Source organism: Notothenia rossii, assembly GCF_949606895.1.
Source record: "Notothenia rossii genome assembly, chromosome: 2".
In the NCBI taxonomy this organism is placed as follows: domain Eukaryota; kingdom Metazoa; phylum Chordata; class Actinopteri; order Perciformes; family Nototheniidae; genus Notothenia; species Notothenia rossii.
Genome location: NC_136904.1, coordinates 64,911,768 through 64,931,981, shown reverse-complemented (window position 1 = coordinate 64,931,981; position 20,214 = coordinate 64,911,768). Strand labels below are relative to the sequence as shown.

The 20,214-nt window shown below is 42.8% G+C and overlaps 1 protein-coding gene across 1 annotated transcript; it reads right to left on the bottom strand.

The window, feature by feature from the left end:
* Positions 1-247: 247 nt before the first annotated feature.
* igfbp5b (insulin-like growth factor binding protein 5b) lies at positions 248-14,323 on the bottom strand. The gene is made up of 4 exons (XM_079666180.1): positions 13,674-14,323; positions 4,648-4,862; positions 4,330-4,449; positions 248-3,388 (listed from the first exon to the last, which is right to left on the bottom strand). Exons 1-4 carry the CDS (start codon positions 14,005-14,007, stop codon positions 3,254-3,256), a joined length of 804 nt encoding a protein of 267 aa, XP_079522306.1. The 5' UTR covers positions 14,008-14,323; the 3' UTR covers positions 248-3,253.
* Positions 14,324-20,214: the final 5,891 nt, after the last annotated feature.

The window sequence follows — 20,214 nt, the reverse complement described above, 5'->3', positions numbered from 1 at the left end:
TGTTGAAAACCAGGTGACTTGCCCTCGGGCGAGACTTTATAAAGTCACATCCTGCATGCTGCATGAGATCCTTGTGGGCTAGCCTGGGTGTCTCAGACGTATGTCTAAGAGGTTTATCAGCTCGTGCCTCAGAGATTAGTCAGTGCTTACTAGCAGGATAATTGTACTCCAAACTGTACTTTTCAAGCCATTTCAGTGGCCCGTCTTGAAAAAAAGCCACCAACAGAAATAACAAACCTCACCAGAGTTCTTAAATGAATACATAACTTTATTTAAATAAATGCTTTGTCATAACAAAGACAAAGGTTAAAAGAGTACATAAATTACAAGTTGAATAAATATTACACAGTGATATTCACTTTAATAATTTGAGATTTTTCCTCTTTTTTTTTTCTTATTCGTTTTAGTTGTAGTTCCAAATACTGACCATTTTAATTTCCCACTGTCCTCCTGCCACCGATGGGTCCGTTTCACAAGCCAGTGATCACCAAATTATGAAAACCAATTGTATTGACTCATTACATCCAGAAAGTGTTATGTACTCAGAAAAAAGTTGTATTGTATTGTTGTGACTGTACTACAAAAGTATGAAATATGAGTTTAAACCAAGTCGGAAATGAGAAACCTGAGGAAGTCACTACTCGCAAACAGGCGTGGGGAACAGTAAGTCATTATTAGACTTTTTTAAGACTGAACCTCCACCTATAATCCAAACAACAGATTAAAGAAACACATGGAACATTGAAGTATTCACACAGATGATTGATCCGGATAGTGAACGGTACCAGATATTCCCTTGTTTTTCGCTCAAGAGTATCAAAGTGCTCCTGGTTAAAGTATTGTATTCCCCAGATTTCCGTGGTTCCTGTCAACTGTCCTGCTAACTGTTTCTAATGTCATGCAATTGGTGACCCCATATCGGGGAAGTGGCTAGGCCCATGGCGCTCACTCTTCTTCTACCCTTTCCCCTCCGTCTCTTTTATCTCAACTCTCTGTGCAATTGGCCATGAGAACATCTCTAGCTGCGTGTTACTTTAAATCTATTTTTCCCTAAAGGATGTTGCTGTATTGGAGGTCCCAGGCATGGGCTGCACAGCCCCTGTCGACAAAAATCACCTCAAAGCACCACCTTTAAAAGGTAAGCACAAGATAACCCAACATTTAGCTTTTATGGCTGTTTTTTTTATTACTTTTTTTCCGTTCCACCAACTTCATGATACCACATCTAAGGATGTCGTTGTGTGTCAATATCAATAATGAGTAACTGAAATAAGTGCAAGCTGCTTTTTTTTCTTTTTTCGAAAGTGGTAGTGGGGATTTGGTGTTGGAAGTGGGGCAAAGAACCTTGATTCACAACCGGAAGCCATTGAGGATGTACATAGCATTTCTGAAATACTTGATTCAACATTCATTGGCTTCCCCTCTCTGGCAATCATATACATTGGCATTTACATGAAAAAAGCAAGAATCATAGCTTATTGGTTGTCAAAGAAAGAGTTAAGGGAGGCTAACTGAGTGTGCTACCACAGCATCTCCCCAAACATCATTCTTATCCAGAATTGCCCCGAGGTACAAAGATTACTAATGGATTTGCTATGTGTTGCTGACGCCATTTAAAGGACATTCATTGTTCTTCTCCTAACCAGAACTAAAACATAGACCTCTTGATCGCTGTATCAGCCCTGGCACAGGCTGGCTGTCCTAAAGAGGAAATTGCCCCGTTTGATATCCATGTCACTTTCACGTCACTATTTAAATGTATTTGCATGAAGGAAGGCACTGTGACTTGCACACAGAGAGAGAACAACTCTACTTAATGACCCTGTTATAACCTGTAACCTTTTTAATTAAATCATGCTCCCTTTAGATATATAGCCTTAGCATGGAAGCATGTTAGCAAAGGGTTGCAGAGTGTTAGCTTGTTTGACCGCCCTGTAGTCTAAAGACTCTGGGTCATTCTCATGACAAGGCTACAAGGACCTATTCAAATTCTTTACAGGCTAAAATATGTTTTGTTCCAAGCACAATTACATTGTTGTCATACTATGTTTCTACAGGAAGAAAAACAACATTCAATAACTATATTTAAAAGTAATACACCATGGTTACACTGTAGAAGCAGTACTGAGGGGAAACCACTTGATAAGGAACATGGCTCAAAAGTGGGCGGTCTTTACTTCACTGAAGGCAAAGAAAACAGCACAAACAAAAACCATACAAAACTACACTTCACAAAACTGGATCAGAGAAGCAACTGGCCCGACTCTGAGCTCTGTGTCGCCCTGCATGGCAGTGTCTGTTTCAATAGGCACAGTTGGCATATCAGGCTAGCTACATTGTCGAAGAGCCACTTAACATAGGTTCATCTGTGACGATCTGCTTTACTCTTTTGTTTCCTCCAATCAGTGTCCCGAGACAAACTTTACATCAGTTAAAGAGAAGGCCAGCCCCTTGACCACTTCAAGCGCTAGCAATACTTGTTGTGACAAAATCAGACAAAAGAGAAAGGAAAAAAAAGGACATTCTTTTCATAGTAGGCTCACTCCATCATTCACCAACACAGGCGGATACATACCACACGCACGCACTGTACACATCCACGCATTCATGCACACATCATTTTGTGAAGTTACACATATCTAAGCAGGTTCCCCTATTCATAAGTGCTCTGACAGAACCACATACCCAGATAGAGTCAACTGTTACAGCATATCCCTATCTATTATTTGTTCCTTTTCAAATAAAACCCACATTTCAGTTCCACAGTGGCATCATGTTGCACAGCCTAAAACTGATCTGTTTTCAACCAATGTGCCTGATACATCTTTTTCTTCACAATGATTTTGCGATAAGTTTACATCATACAAGTATTGAAACCCCCAGCTTCCATAAAAATATATCCGTAATGTGCATATATTTTCATTGATCTGCAACCAGGGGACCGGCCTCAGACAAAAGGTTCCCATGGACAAGAGTCAAGAGATCGAGTAAATCTTCTGGGACTGTTCCGCTCATTCAGAGATGAGTACTTGGTCAACACAAGAATATAAAAGAAAACAAATACAGGTGTCTTTTTTTCAGCCTGTTCTTTCGTTTGGATTTTTTTCTTCCTTTTTTTTTTCAACTTGAAAAAATCTTGAAGTGAATGGAGGGCGGAGCATACAGATGTGATACAGAGGGGAGGCTTGGGCCCTGGGTCACTTGGTGGTTAGAGTTCAAGGGGGGGTGGGGGTCAAGGGTGGTCCTCCCTTTTTCACTCGTTGTTGTTGCTGTTCTCCAGGTCTTTACATTGAATGTCCCCACCGCTGTAGTCTGTGCCGGGGAGCTGAACGCCGTACTTGTCCACACACCAGCAGATGCCTCGTTTGCGTCCGCGGGATGGTTTGCACTGTGGGACAGAAAACAAAATTATAGTTGTGATGTAGTGAGGTGAAAATGTTAGAAAATGTGCAAAGGGTAAAGATATAGAAAATGGTGCAGCAAAGTATATTTGCACATCTTTGCTAGTAGCTTGGTAGCATATATGGCATTTCCACTGAATGGTTTTTGCTTCGCTCGACTCAACTCACTCGTTGTGCCAGGCCCTTTTTTCTATTGGGGATTATGTCCTTATGCTATTGCTGTACTCCTGCTATAGCTATGCTCCATGAAAACTGCCTTTAATAGATCTTCAATCCAATCAATATTGATGGTAACTTGGCTATTCAGAAATTGTGAGTTTTGGCCCTGGTTGAGCCAGTGAAGTTTCACTTGGTGGTCTGCAGTCTTTAAACTTCATCATCTGGCATCCACAAAGCTTGCTTGGAGACTGGACTGAGATGATAGCAAATAAGCAGTAGGGAGTATACACAACTTTTGCTTATGGTGAACCATGTAAAAGCTAGTGAAGTTAAGCTAAGTCGTATCATGCAGTGGAAATGTGGCTTTAGTTACTTCCTGAATTGCTAGTTTTTAAACATTTGTACCTAACAGGCTAATGCTTAACATGCTAGCCAGCTAACCAACATGTGTGCACTAGTTAGTCACAATGGCGGCCACAAAAGCTCTTTAAATCTAGCTTGCTAGCAAACTATCAGTCAGCTAACAAGGTAAGAAGCTCCATAACTGGTTTCTAACAGTTCAATGACCAACATTTAATAGAATAAACAATTTAGCTAATTTATTTTCCCAATGCAAGCAAACTAACTGACATTTTTTTTAAATGCTGGTGTGACCTTTTAGGTACAGTACTTGGAAAGAGGGTGAAAAAAAGACAACAATGTTTGTAAATACAAATATCGATGCAAAATCCAAAACTATTTTGGAAAGACTTTTCTGAAGCACACCCACCTGCTTGCGCTTGAAGAAACCTTTTCTGTCACAGTTGGGAAGGTACAAAGACAGGGCCATTACACGAGAAGTGTCCTTCATTCCCTGAATGATCCCATCCAGTTTTCTCCGGCATGGACCCTTTGAGGAAAGACAGATTTGGGTTACAAATACTGCGCAAAGGGGGTGAAACAAACCCTTAGTAATTCAAAACTCGAATTAAATGCACTTATAGACATAACAATGAAGGCGTTCATTGCTAAGATACTACTAGGAGTCTGCAAAGTAGTTCAACCTAGACCATTATGATAAAGGCTTAAACTGACAATGAAAACTTACAAATTCAGGCTCATGCTTGTCGATGGGCAGAGGGGAGTAATCCATGGGGGAGCCAATGGAGCGCTGCTTGCCGAGCTTCCTCCTCTGCTCCTTGCGCAGCGCGAGGACTTTTTTGCTGTTCACAATGTCTTTGGGAAGGAGTGGCACTTTAGCAGGCTGCAGCTCCTCTGTAATCTCTGTCGTAATGGTATCCTCATGCTCCCGAGACTCACGATCTGCAGCGGAGCAAATAAAAAACGGTCAATTAATATCACAGTTTTAAACCCACAACCAAGCTTCAGCTTTACATTAATGCATTTGCGTTAATATGTGTATAAAACATAATATGAAAAGTGTTTCCCACTGGTTGGCTTGTTGTGCCTGCCCTCTTTTGGTTTGAATGGATTTAATAAAACTGCCTCACGTTAATCGAGTTTACATAAGCTGTAAACAAAACATTGACAAAATGTAAGTTTGTAATTGACTAGACCCATGAAAATGGTTAACACCAAACTCCCTGTTTAAACCCTTAAATCTATATTTAAAATGGAGCTATTCCCCACTTTGCTGGGAATTTCCCCTGGGTTCGTTTATTTAATCCCTAGAGTCATTATTTCATGATGAAACAAGTCTTACAATTTTATTTGAACAAGAACATAAAATTCAGGAATGAAAAATGTCTCTGGAAAGGGTAATGTCTTAACTAATTATAGTCATCATAGACCTGTAATTAAGTATTACGAGGAACCAGTAGAATGTTGATGTAGGATTTATGTTTACAATCTTTAACAGTCACTTAAAAAAAATGCTATCTGCATAATTTAGAAAAGGTTCTGCAGCAGTTGGTCCTCTACCATAAATCTCACGTGCTTTTCCCAGGGTATGTGCCACCAACTGTTACTTGCCATTTGTTTATAGAGGAGGGGAAATTGACAGCTGATTGACTTCTACAGCTCACACAGGAGTTTTACCTCCCAATCTCCTTACTCTACCTCTTAAAACATCTGAAAAGTCATGCTAAACTTCCCTCCATGTAAGACCGCTCGGCGCTGATCTGCATCCATAAAAACAGAGATTTCCTTTTGGTCTTAAAGTCAGTTAAGGTCGCACATAAACACAGATATACCAAATATTTGTAAGCATACATATCTCTACAACTATGAGGCTGTGGCTCAGAGGCTAGTGTGCTGAACTTCGAATCAGGGGATAGCAAGTTCGAGTCCTATTGCAGTCAGCATGTCGTTGTGTCCCTGGGCAAGACACTTCACCCCAAATTGCTCCTGTGGGGATTGTCCACAGAACTGAATGTATGTAAGTCACTTTGGATAAAAGTGTCTAACAAATGACATGTAATGTATTTGACATGTCATGTAACTTTGGAAAACTGCATCACATGTTGCATTGGAATATCTGGAAGATTAGCTAACACGTTATCTGGAACACAGCAACAGGGACTTAGGCCTCGGAGTATCGTAACTTTGCAGCGACGTGGCCTACATTAAACTGATTCAAATGTCAAGCTGAGGAAAATCCAGTTGCTTCATGGACTCATATAAATGCTTTCACATTTCTGTCCCATTTTATGCGCCTCTTAGACGTAATATCAGCTCCCCCAGGGGGCACTATAGTCTCTTGATAGGATGTTCACAGGTTTAGGTCCTTTATACTTAACATAGCCCCCCCCTACTCCTATGTTTGGGGCTCAGCCTCTTAATCTTGGACCCCCAGCCAGAGGTTCTTTGAGGGCACAGAAAGAAGCCCTGAGCTCCCCCCCCCCCCCTTGGCTTAGCTGTACCATAAGTACAGAGTTATTGTGGGGACTCTGCCAGGCCCCAACTGGCTGAAGCCACGGTGCCAGTGGATGACCCTGGTTATTTTTATCTGACAAGGAAACCCGCCGTGGTGCACACGGCCAGACGCACTGAACCAGAGAGGAATGTTGGCTACCGACTATAGGCCAACTGCTGCTGAGAGACATACTTGTATACGGATGAGAAAGAGAAACACGGTTAATAAGATTGTTGCCATTACTTTGCTGACTGGCCTGTTAGTACACAGCCACCATAGAGAAAGGCACTGAGACGTAACAAGGACACGGGCTCCAAGAAACTGATGTTCAAAGAGCCTGACACAGCATGAGCGTCTGGAGTCTGTGGGAGGGGAAGAGGGGGGGCAGGGTGATTACCAGAATTGGGTCTTTGGCTTCTGCGCTGAACTGCCGTCTCTTTCAAATTAATCGCACAACTCATGACTTGGCAGGCCTTGGTTTGTGTTTAGATATGTCCTTGTGTCTCCCCCGCTCAGACTACGAGTCTATTACTCGCTATAAATAAATACGTCAAACAAGCATTCCGATGCACGCCGGGGCTGTGACCACTGTGGAAAAACTTTTCATTTCAGCCGTCCAGTCCAATAACTGCTTGATTAAAATGCCACATATTTGGCTGTCGAAAAATATGTGCGACGTCATTTTTTTACATGCATTCTTGCTTCATTTGTAATCTAATTTGAGCATATAAATGGCCAGACTAATAAAGATCCAGCCATGCCACATCAGTTTTATCCACCTTACCTCACAGGATATATTTTACTTTTAATTAAAAATAACTGCAAACTATTTTCTTATGTATAAAGTACACTATTTTTATATGTTTAGTGGATTGGTATATTGGAGAGTATTCTTATAATCTGTATATTTTATAGTGTTTAGATAGTCTTCTGAATATATGAGTTTCTTTTGTTAGTTTTTTTAAGACATTTCTGTAATTCATTTTGACATTAACTGTCAAAATGCTGCTCTGACAAAACAATTTCCCAACTTGGGATTAATAATGTCTGTATCTATCTATTTCTCTATCATATTACAAGTCACTCACTTTGAGAATGGTGTAAGGATGGAAAAAGGGGTTTTGTCTCAATTTTTAAAAAACAAAGCAGCTTTTCTGAAGACAATGGTGTTTGACTTTTTTTCTCCTCCACTCACAAAATCACCAAATTCATCTTTTCTGAAGTGGGCTCTCTGACGCAGCCACAAAAACTCAGTTTTTCCATGCTCAGGGTACCCAGCTTGTAAAGGAGGCTTAGAGGGTCTGTGTTTAACTCCTGAAACTCAGCCAAGACACTGGACAGGAGCCAAGTGAGCTGAGTCATGTGCAGCTCTGGCATTCAGCTGAGCCCAAAGCTGAGCTGCTATCTCTCTCCCCTCTCTGCTCAGGCTAAACATTTCATTAGGACGAGAGGAGCAGAGTAGCCAAAGGAGGTGCACCTGATACTTCTCTGTTTAAAAATTAACATCTGCACACAATTATGCTTCATGAATATCCCAAGTTTCTTACCGGCAACAGTCCAGGCATGAAAGATAAGTTACCTTCTCTTTAGATTTTCCTCTCCTCCATATCCTAACAATACAGCAAAAAAAGCATTACCAGACAATAGATTATCCCACCTTTCATTATAGTTCCAACCATTACAACACTTGATGTTGTACCCTGCCTTTGATTAAGTGTGCTTGCATCAGATATTACATCTTTACAAGACGTAAGAGACGGTTGAATATATGTGCCGTTTAATCTCAACAAGACAAGATAATGTAGGAATAATGAGCCTGTGGGCCTGTGTCACTTGAAGCATGAGTAAACCATCCTTCCGCCTCAGACAGCCTCCGCTACTTAATATTTGAAAGCAAGGTCATGGCCTGATAGCCCTGCAGTTTCTAGAGCAGAAAGGGAGGTGAGAACAAACCAGAAGAGTTGTGCAAGTCACAGAGGATGCATTCACAGCTGCACAAATGTCAAGTCCCAATGACCAAAGGAATATAGGTCCTAGAGGCTTTTGAAACATGTGGTAAAAGTAACCTTTGCTAAAACTCATCAGTAGCAGAATAATTTGCAGATACAATGACAAGGTCAGTAACAATTCTGGAGTTCAGGCATGGATGGCCAGTTGCATTTTCACGACAGATAAGATACACCCTGTGCACATCTGACAACAGTGCACAAAGCCTGGTTACATGAGAAGACAGACTCTATTCCAAACCAGTTGGAGATGTAGGAAAATATGGGCTTTATCAAATGCTGTGTCCATGAGTTGCATCTTTGATCACCCCCGACTGCAAGGGACTTATGTTTTTGACCCTCATGTACTTTTGTTGCCATGGAATCTCAGTTGTTGGATCCAGTGCGTGGTCTCCGGAAGCTTCTGAAAAATGCAGGAAATAACTCTTCCCATGGTATTGTGCACACATAATATGTTTGTTGCAATCAAAAAGTTTCCTGCTTTTCTGAATGCACGGTATAAATAGCAACAAGAACAATTCAAGGGTTGTAAATCACAAAACATGACTTATGAGAGGATGCAAAGTCTTTCCAAGAGGGAAATGCTGATGTAGGTAAGCAAACTTTCTGACCTGTTTACAGCTTCCGCTGATAATAGGTTCATGTTGCAACCCGGTCATGTGAAAATCACATAATCAGGGAGAGGTGCATATTTCTTCTACTGTACATTCCTAGCAACGTTTTTTCTTTTTTTTTTAAAGTAACATGGATGGACACAACCTCTTTTTGGGTCAACTTCACCACAACACAATTGCTAGGTGCAACAATGTTCTATCCCTCCAGTGGCATAACAAATATATTTTGGCGAGAGTTTAGAACTTCTGGTTGTAATTTACAAGAACTTTTAGGTCTTGCCTTCAATCCTGCCTGGCCTCAATATGGAGACTTTTACCACGGCTGCCCTTCATACCAACAGTGTTGGATATGGCAAACGTTAGCTTGATTAATCTGTGCCATCTGAGTGGACCAAGGTGGAATTACAATACTGCATATCATGTAGTTCAAATATGGCCTAGATTAGAGTCCAGGAAACAACTGTTCTCTTTTCAACAACTGACGCCCGGCCTCGCCTGGTTTGTACAAAGTTCTTCTCAAACGTGCATGCTAATGACCAAGAGCATGTTTGCCATCTTTGCACTTTGGCAAATGGATGGTTTCTAGGGGTCACTCTGGGCACTTAGATGGGAAAGATCTGGCAAGCTAAACAAGAGAATGCTTGATTTAAAGCTTTGTACCCGGTGCTTGTGGTGTTGTTTGCCATGCAAAGGGAGAATGTAGCTTCAAAGTTGGCAAAATTGTGAATGAATCATGAATCAATTAGTAGCAAGCATTGGACCAAGCTCTGACCTTGAGGTACTCTGGATATGTGGTTGATGCTGAAATGGAACCTGGAGTCTTTCGATAATGATAATGCACCCGTCATCCCCATGCCTTCTGATTAGATGTTTGTAGCCAGATCAACAGTCATCAGTGTAGTCCTGGTTTGCAGGGATTTGCCTATTGATACTTTGTTTAAAATTTAAAGTATAAGTGCTGAAGAATATGCATTAGCACATTAGAAATGAACGAGAGGCAATGAGGGACAATCAAGTAGTAAAATAATGACTTTATTTTTTTAAATCAAAAGTAGGCAGCAATCAGGATGGAAGAACCAACGATCCTAGCTCCCAATATCTCTGATAAGAGTTTTAGGTTTTTTCGAGCTAGCTAAGGCAAAGAAAGCCTGGCTTTTGGAACTAGTTTTGTAGAACAGCCCGTAAGGTGTTGGTTGCGGGGTTACAGTATTCAGGTCAGGTTAACACGTGAGCCCAGCATGAGGCCATCCCTGTGCTTATTGAATCACATGCTCATATAGCGTAGAAAGACTACAGTGAGTGCTGATTTCTTCCACAGCTGGTGCCACCAGCAGGCTAGGTGTCAGTGACCAATAAGCTATACAAATACCACTGTAAAGTTTTACAGGGAGAAATCAGGCAAGTGTGCCAAAAAGGTTATGCGCTTGCCAGCGACAGCTCTACTGCTGTACACCCTATAGCCATGCATCTAAATGCTATGTGCAGACAAAAGCAGTTCTACAATGGTATCAATGTCAAATCTAAGGAACCAGGTCCTCTTTATTTTCTTGGCGTCGCATTTTCCACCAATTGCATGCTTATTTTCTATCTTGAAGTCCTCGACGAAGTGACCTTTCTAATAATTCTCCCAAGCACCTGCAACAGATCAGTTGCAGCATGCTAAGCTTTCACTGCGCTATCTCAGATGTTCAAGGTGAGACGGATGGAAAGCCACCTACAGTCTTTCCTTTCGCATGAGCCCGTCATGAAGCTGTCAGGCAGCTGGGGCCACACGTGACCTGGCTATATCTAATGTGGCATGTCTGTATGAGCACACAACGTCCACGGGGGCCGGAGCACGGTGGCTGGTTGTCATTAGCCCGAGTGTACGGTCGGAGAAAATCAGCGTTTTACCAATGGCTTCGGTTTCTCGGCTGCGACGCAATAACCAGCTGCGTCGGTGAGGCTGCAGACATGGAAAAAGCAGATGGTGGTTCTAAATGTTAAAGAGCTTTCTAAACTAAAGTGATGACAAACGATTCTGTATGCTGCTTAGACAAGGCAGTGTGGCCATACATATGTAGAGTTCTCTTGAAAAGTCTGCAGTCGCTTGATGTACTCGATTGATTGTAAATACCAATGGAAATGTGTCTGAAAACTGTCTGGCAACAAGTTTAAAATGCACATGTAAAGAGCCAAGACAAATGTAAAGTATTAAAGCTGTAAGTTAAGGCACCAGGTTTCCGGTTGCTATGCTAATAAGGGGCACAGTATTTCTGCCCGTATGTGTGGAGTATTCTTGAGTTGGAACCACTCCCTAATCATCTTTTGTTTCTTGGCACAGAGCAATCCCAAACATAGGGCCCTTTCAGAAGCTTGAAGGACGAGGGGCCTGCTGCTATGAAGTCATATCTGTTGGCAAGCTTTCCCGGGTCTGATTCACCCGAAGGGGGCTAACAAAGTTTGAGTGCCCCCACAGCACACACCACCTCCTGAGCCTTACAATCCAAGCAACCCCTGGGCTCATAGTCCAAGAGCAAAACGTGAATTAATGCACTGCTGGTACACAGAGAAATGGCCTGGGCTCTTTTTTCTTACAAGTGAAGAAGGGAGGGGGGTTGGGGCTGTAGGATAGCAAAGGTTCCTCTCTCCCATTGTTTGGCTGCCCCAGTCAATATTTAGTAGGCTGCGGACACTTGAGCTCCTCCTCCCTGTGTTTGGCTTTGCTCAGCTGGTAAAGCACACAGAGACAGCTGCAACCCCACACCACAGGAAACTAGAAGCTCACCTCACCACTACCCGTCGGGCGGAGCTGCTTGACAGAAGGCCCTAGAGGGAAGACAGAGAGAGCCAGAGGCATTCTGCTGAATCACTGCGTTGTGACTGAGCGCCCATGCAATGAATGCAGTGCCAGAGGCAGGAAAAGATGCTCTGATTACCTCTGAGGACCAACAAAGAAGTCAGATTTTGTGTGTGTGTGTGTGTGTGTGTGTGTGTGTGTGTGTGTGTGTCTGTGTGTCTGTGTGTGTGTGTGTGTGTGTGTGTGTGTGTGTGTGTGTGTGTGTGTGTGTGTGTGTGTGTGTGTGTGTGTGTGTGTGTGTGTGTGTGTGTGTGTGTGTGTGTGTGTGTGTGTGTGTGTGTGTGTGTGTGTGTGTGCAAAGCAGGAGTGAGACAAAACTGCCCGAGGTGTCATCATTCACAACAATCACACACAATGCACACCCACACAGCCCCACCCAAGCACACACACACACACACACGCACACACACATACACACACACACACACTGGGAATGATCAGTTGTTTTAGCTTTGCTAGCTCCCATTTGTATTTTTCCAAGCAATTGGAAGAATGGCAGTCTCAGACAAACATTATTGTGCTGTAATGTCATTACAAGGAGAGGTGTTCGGCTCACTGGGTGCAAATGACCTAATGACTGTCAACAGCCAAAATGAGCCCAGTGGCAGCCCATTTTATAGAATGAGGTATGTAGCCAAACCCTTTGTGGTTACCACCTACTTATCTACTTGTTGACAAGCTGCTAAAAGTCTGAGCGACAGTGAAGCTCTCCGCTACACCGAGAAATGCCTTAAATCACTCAAAGCTGCTACCTCCACTCTCTTTCTGTCTGAACATCTCCATGTCTTTCTCTCGCGTCTCTCTCACGCATACAGATTTAGAGGTAATCCGACTCTGAGGGTAGCCTGCAGACCTATATCTGATCTGAATTCAGCTTCAACCACGCAGAGGCACCTCTTGCTTTCCAATGTTAATCTACTCACTCTTTATTCTTTTCGTGCCTCTGTAGACTTCATGTATCAAGGTGCGAATGATATTTGAAAGGCGAGAAATTAAAGAAATAAAAAAACCTAATGCGCTCTGGCGCGGGGATGGAAAATAGTGAGCTTTGACAGACACTTGTTACACGAGTGGGTATTAAAAAGGCGGCAAGTTGCAGAATGAGCACTACCTAGGGGTTCCAACAATTTCCCCTTAAATATCCTTTATATAAATACACTATCGCACCTCTTCATTACGTGTTTAGACCTGTTTTTGGCGTCAGGATAACAAACATCTTGAGAAAAATGCGTGTAATGATCGGCTCTGCCTTAACATGGAAATATTTTCTGGATCATTGTCAGCTACGATCTCCTGGGTCTCTGTAGACCGCAGTTTGACAGCCGCCGCCCCGCATCAAAGCCTCAAATCAGCCGGGACACCTCATGCGTTTTACCCGCAGCGGAGCGAGCAGCCGCCCGCCACAGATTAACCACAAACACCGTGCGCACACCCGGACTATTTATCCACTTTGTGTGTTTCTAATGTGATGATTCATTACCAAATACCAAATCAACAGGGTTACAGCTTGATGATGAACCTGAGCTGCATTTTCTGAGGCGGAATAAGCTCCTGCAGCCAGTTTAATCAATGGATACAAGTTAATCATATGGCACCTCAAACCATCTGTCAAACACGCGCTCTGACAGACAGCATGGAGAAAGAAGGGAACCACATGACAACAAATGTAATATCTGCTAAATAATAATGTTTTAAGATGAAAAAAATGGTGGCATTATTTATCCCATAATATGATGAACTTTTATGCTGCACAAGTTGATCCGGAGCATGCATGGAGACGGTGGTCCGGTGCGCTCTTACCTATGGGCGGGTGCGCAGGTTTGTATCCTTTCTCGTTGGTACACACTCCCCTGCCGTGGAGCAGCGCGTGCAGGGGCTTCTCCTCCCCGCTCCTGGGCAGGCAGCGGAGCCCCTGAGTGCACGTCCCGGTGTACACGCCGCACGCCTGCCCCTCAGACAGGGCGCATGTGAGGCAGCAGCCGCAGCCCGGCTCCTTCACCAGCTGGCAGCCGACGGGCACCGGAGGGCACATGGACAGCGCCTTCTGGTCACACGGCTCGCACGGCACGTATGAGCCCAAGCACCCGGACAGCCCCAAGATAAATGTCACCAAGAGGCAGAAACTCAGAAACATTGTTCTTCAGTTTTAGCATAAAAACTCAAATGTGAAGAGGATGGGGGAAAAGTAGACTAATGAGCACAATGCCTCTGTCAGATAATCCGATTTTTTTTTTAAAGCCAAGAGTCTTTATCCAAGAAGAGGGTTGCTATCTGTTTCAAAAACATTAATTACAGGCTCTGCAGTGCACCCTGCAAAAAAAGTCAAATATGTGCTTTTTTTTCTTCTCTGCAGGAGAAGGGATACTCTGCACAAAATCTCTCTCCTCTTCAGGTTTTGGACTCCAGGACTTTCTCCAGCAGAAGTTTCCTGAGCAGACTGATCAACTGAAGCGCTGCCTTGCCTTTATAAAAACAGCCGAGCCCAAACCCCTAACTATGAATACGCTAAACAGCAGGGAAGGGAGGCACTTGTTTCTTTGGCAGGCGGCCAGCTCTTTTTTTCAGCAGCAGGAGGATCGCTCTTTCACCCTGAAGGCTGAACTGATGCCGAGGTGCAAGAGGCAACAGTAAAAACAAGTATTGTGAACACATCTCAGCATATAGACCAATATACAGGCTTCCACTGTCTGTAGATTAATATTATTCATAGTAGAGCTTTAAAGTGACACTGCAAGAAATTATATTTTCAACAAACACTTGCTTATTTATACACAAGGAGGATTATTCTCCTGGAGAAGCAGCTTAAATAATGAGAATAATGATCACAATTACTTCTCAAATTTATAATAATTTGACCATTTCCCAATTTAAGGTAAAATGCATTAGAGAGAACTAAGTAGCCCCTGCCTGTCAGAAAATATCCCAAAAATATCCTTATCCATTCATGGTTGGAGAAAAAGAAGAACGGGAATGACCATAGGACTGTGTTTTCATTATTGAATCACTCTCTTACAAAGCTGGAACATGGATTTGCAAATATCTTTTTTTACACTTTCCATGGTTTTTGTTTGGTTAACACTCACAGGGATGCCTGCTCAGGGCTATAAGTCACCTTTAAATCCTGCACCTGTTGCTTCCATTGGACATAATTTGTTTTACAAATGTAGTGAGAAGGGAACTCCACCAACATGTCTCTCTGTCTCTCTCTCACACATATACAGAGATAGCCAGAAGAAAGAGAAAGAAAGGGGGGGAGAAACATGTCACGAACTTTGAGATTTGAAGCAGCAGCCTGACAACTTAAGTGCAACTGGGCTCTATTATTTTATAGCCTGCATGCAGAATAATGCCTGATTGCTTCAGCGTGTGTTCTAACTTGCACCACATATGCACTCTAAATCAGTGCTGGATGGGAGCTGTTATTCCCGTCTCTTCAGCTTTTTCAGGGCAGATTTTTCTTCCTCAAGTTAAAGCGCAGTGTCAGGAAACTGTATCGGTTGTCCACTCATGGCTTGATAAATGGACACACGGTCATTCCCTGAAAGTCATCATGTTGTCTAACCATGCTGAGGCTGAGGATCCACAGAGAGAGGATTTACTGCAGTGGACGACCACTAGAAGGCACTGTTAGCAATGATAAGCTGCAGAGGAGCTGACTCACATGTCCTCTTTGTATACTTAGGAACACAAACTAACTGATATATTAGGAACACACACTAACTGATATACGAAGGACACATTCCGAGGTGAAAAAGTTTGCAGATCTTCTAGTAAAACAAAAAGTACCAGTGTAGAGATACTCAATTACAAGTAAAAGTCCTGCTTTCAAAATGTTACCCAAGTAAAAGTATTAGAATCAACATTGAATTCAAGTACCAAAAGTAGTCATTTTACAGATTGGCCCATTTCAGAATAATATATAGGCCTATGATATGTTGTATAATGATTGATCATTAAAGTGTTATCAAAGCTGGTAAAGGCGCAGCTAGTTTGAATGATTTTGTACTGCAGTGGCGCGTTAACCGAATATTTTCCATCTATGGCGGATATTTTTTAACAATGACGGAAAAATCTGAAAGCAGTCTATCATTTTTGACAGATTAAAACAAACTCAGAACAGCGCCAAAGCTTCCCCGCAGCGAGGCTCCGGTGTTATGCATGCCCGCCAAAAAGGAAATTATATCGTTTCCAAACCTAACTTTGCCGTACAAATCATTGAATACAAATGTTCTCTTTGGAATTAGTGAGTGGATAATTACATACTGTCACTTTCATGAAATGTAATTCACATGGGCGTTTTTAATTTCTATGGAGTTACTTGCAGAAATCTGATTTGTTTTCACCACAATTTTAATATGGCACATGTTGAGCGGTTCCGTTACACCATGATTGTTTAAAACTTGGTTTGCAGAGGATGTCGAAGGGGTTCCATAACCACCATTTACATATCTGGACTGTCTTTTTTTTCCAAGGCTTTTCCTTTTGGTTTCCCTTGCATGCCTTCATCACTTCCCATATTTTGCATTCAGCCATTAACATCTGGATAGGACACTCTTTTTTCACACTAAAGGGGACAGATCCTGAGAAAATAAAACGAGGCCACGAATGACTCCAGCAGCCGCAGAGAGTGCCCTGAGTGATGCTTAAACTCCAGGCCGAAATGACTTGTGGTGAGTCAGTGTTCCCTCCAAAACCAACAGGAGCGGCAGAACCCGGCGACAGCTAAACTAAGACATAAAGCCGAGCTACTTTGGCCGAACCTGGGCAGCGATAATGAACAAGATTAAGGCGTTAAAGCAGTGTGGATTAATGGTGCATCCTCTAGCTGGGCATGAGACGGTGGATGAGGAAGACAAATTATAAGGAAACTATCCACCCGGTTCAAGCTCCAGTTGAGGATGTACAGTGCTCATTGTGTAATCATCACTTAAAGCTTTTTTATGCAAACGTTATTATTAATAATTATCTAGTAAATTCTTTTATTTTTTTTATTTTCCACTTTTATTTTGTAATCATCTCGCGACCCCCCCACTTTGGGAACCCGTGACTTAGAGGACACAGTGTTCTTTTCCTGTCTCTTCTCTGTTTTTGCACAATGAGACATTTTAATTCCCCCAAAATCCATCTGCCCATCCCTCGGTTCTATTCTGTCATCATAGGATTAGTGCAAATTCTTGATGATTAAATGACTACTAATGAGAGTGATGAGTCGAGAGATATTTGTGAATGAATCACAGTAGAGGGGATTTCTTATTGAACTTCCCCCATGCTTAATTAGTTACATCATAATGTTATGGCCAGGGCTGCATATAACTGGTGCGCAGGTGAGATGAGCACCCCCCGCGAGCATGACGGCATCTACGATCCCTCGCTCTACCCCTCACTATCGTGTGAAGGGTCTGCTTTATGCGCTCCGCACAACGAGGCTCCGGCGAACAGTTCATGAGTGTGCTCACTAGCGCACCTCCCCCCCCCCCCCCGTTCATAAAGTCAAGTACCTGTCAAAAGGTCCGGTTTATTTCATTTTAAAGATGCGCACCATGCAACATCTCCAGGTGCTCCCTGGTTATGGCGCATTTCCATTGCAGGGCCTCGCTCGGCTTAGTAACGGCCCGTCCACACAGCGGCGTGCGTTGTCGCTTGCCGGAGAGGGTGTCTTGAAACTCGACCAACAACCAATCACATTAATCTCCCTCCCCTGACACACAAGCAGCGGTTTGATTGGCTAGAGCTTGTACTGGCATATTATTCGATTGGCTGACGCTTCTGCCGAGGCGTCAAAAGTTGAAAATTGCTCAACTTTTGCAGCGAGCCACGCAAGCAACGCTCCTCGTCGCTTCCCACAATGCTGTTCGGCGAAAAGTGACGTCACCCCATTCAAAGTTAATGGTGAAGCGTAAACGCACGACACTGTGTGGACGGGCCGTAAGGTTTAGTTAGGCCTTGTTAGGCCAGGCTCACTTTATGCTGCGTTTCCATTACAGTTTAGTAGCTGGGGCAGTAACTATAGTAACGCAGTGTAGGCGGAGCCGTGACGTCATCTTCAATGCGAACCACAGAAAAACAACATCAGCCGTTAGCTGTTAGCACTCAAGCTCACAGCTCCTCATATCTGTTCAGAAACTAGACAAAAGTTAAACAAGTACAAACCACAGACTGTATGTGTCATGAGGAATACAGTCGCTGGTTTATTTATGTCTGTCGATGCGACATGTTGAATCAGTAGGCTGTCGGCCAAAGAAATCACGCTCTCGACACAGGTTCGGGAAAGCCCCATGAGCTTCTCGTTGTAGAGTGAAAATGGAACGCACATGCTATTTGTTGTTTGTTCATATCACTCAGTCTGTTCTTCTTCTCTCGGTGTATGCGCAGTCTGTCTTCCGGTTGTTGCCTCTTTTGAATGACGAATACACACTACTGCCACCTGCTGGTAAGGAGAGTTATTGCCACTCACGCATGCACAGTTCGTACGTGCAACTTGGCCGTCGGCTGAAGTCTTTGCAGTTTGTTTCAGTGCGACACATGGCCAAGACGCAGGCGATGTGAGGCGATGTGAGGCGACGTGAGGCGACGTGAGCCGACGTTCCGTCGAGACGTGTTCTTTGGTGTCAGTTTGGTGTGTAAGGAGCTTAAGAGCCAGAGCTCCCCCTGCGTAAACTAAACAGAAACAGTTCAAAAACTAAACAACGTAACAAAGTTGTGAAAACTGGAATACCAGACCCTCCAGCCCCGAAAGAAGCAACAAAAAGAAATAAGGGCAAACTAAACTACTAAAGAGCAGCCAACAGCACTAAATGTTGGCACTTTACATCAATTATTTACGAAATCGCAAACATATTATTGTAATTCTTAGGATAGGCTGCTGTTGGTAATATAACACTTGCTTGGTCTGGTTGAATACTCTGATTGTAAGTAAAAAGGAAGTAAGTAAAACTTTATTTATATAGCACCCTTCTCAACACGAATGTACAAAGTGCTTTACAGTACAGTACACAGGACACAATTCAAAGTACAACATAAAATGTAGAATAAAAAGCATAAAACAACAGCAGGTAATACATAGGATAAAACACCAATGAAAGACAGCTACTAACTCACCTCCTCCGGCGCCCCAAAGGCCTGTCGGAAAAGGTGGGTCTTTAACTGCCCCTTAAAATTCTCTATTGAGGCAGAGGCTTTTATTTCCTGGGGGAGTTTGTCCCAAAGCCTAGGGGCCACCGCCTCAAAGGCACGGTCACCCTGGGTCTTTAGCCTGGTTCGGGGCACCCTTAGGAGGTCTTGGTCAGAGGACCTCAGGGCCCGGGTTGTGCTATGAGGGTGGATAAGGTCATTAATGTAGGCTGGGGCTTGGCCATGGACGGCTCTATATTGGAAGACCAATATTTTGAATTGGGTCCTGAGATGGACAGGGATCCAGTGCAGGGCGGGTTAGTGTTAGATTGCTTGGTAAATGAATCCTTCAGAGTTGAGCAGCCATGTTAGTTGTCTCATGTTAACAAATATAGACCACCATGTATTAGTTAATACAACAGAAGTATTGGATTGGTTTGTTTTTTGTGTGCATACAATTCTTCCAATTATGGGTTTTTCCAGAACGTCAGAGTGGACACAATCATGTTCAACTCTTTGTGAGGATATTGCTGATTCTAATTAGTTGTAGGCTTCATAAAAATAATGAATGAAAACAAATTAAATACCCTAACCCTTTTCTTTTATTGAGTATTATGTAGTGGTTTAATAGGTGCGTAATAAACAGGAAAATGTACAGGAAGTTCATCAGTGCAGAAGTAAATGCACCTCAGCCTTTACTTTTAGTTATGTAAATGTTTTCCCCTGAAATTACAGAAGAAGGAAAAGACTAGAAGGGCACTCTTTAAACTTCACCAAGGCCATTTCCATAAGTGAAAAATAATGTGTGTATCTGCCCCGTGATTCGGATGTGCTCCAGAATTTAATGGGTTCTCCCTTGGCCCATGCTATACCCTACAAACAAGCTTTATGGAATTCTGGCAGTAGTTTTTTCCTTAATCCTCCTGACAAACAAACCACCGAAACAAAGACATAACCATCCTTTACAGAGGTAATAAAGGCAGCAGGCTGGTTGACCTGGATGTAAATACCTAAGCAGTTGTAATGTAAGGTCTCTTCTGTTTTGAATTTTCCTAACCCTATACCCATTTTTACTTGGAAAGCTAATTGCCTCTATTTTGTGCATCTCTTATCATTTAAGGTACACAAGGCATACAGTCAGTATTGTTGGACACTATCTGTATATTGTTTATCTAAATGCTAACAAGTATTGTTTGCACATTGCTAAGAGAACACATACAATACTGATTTT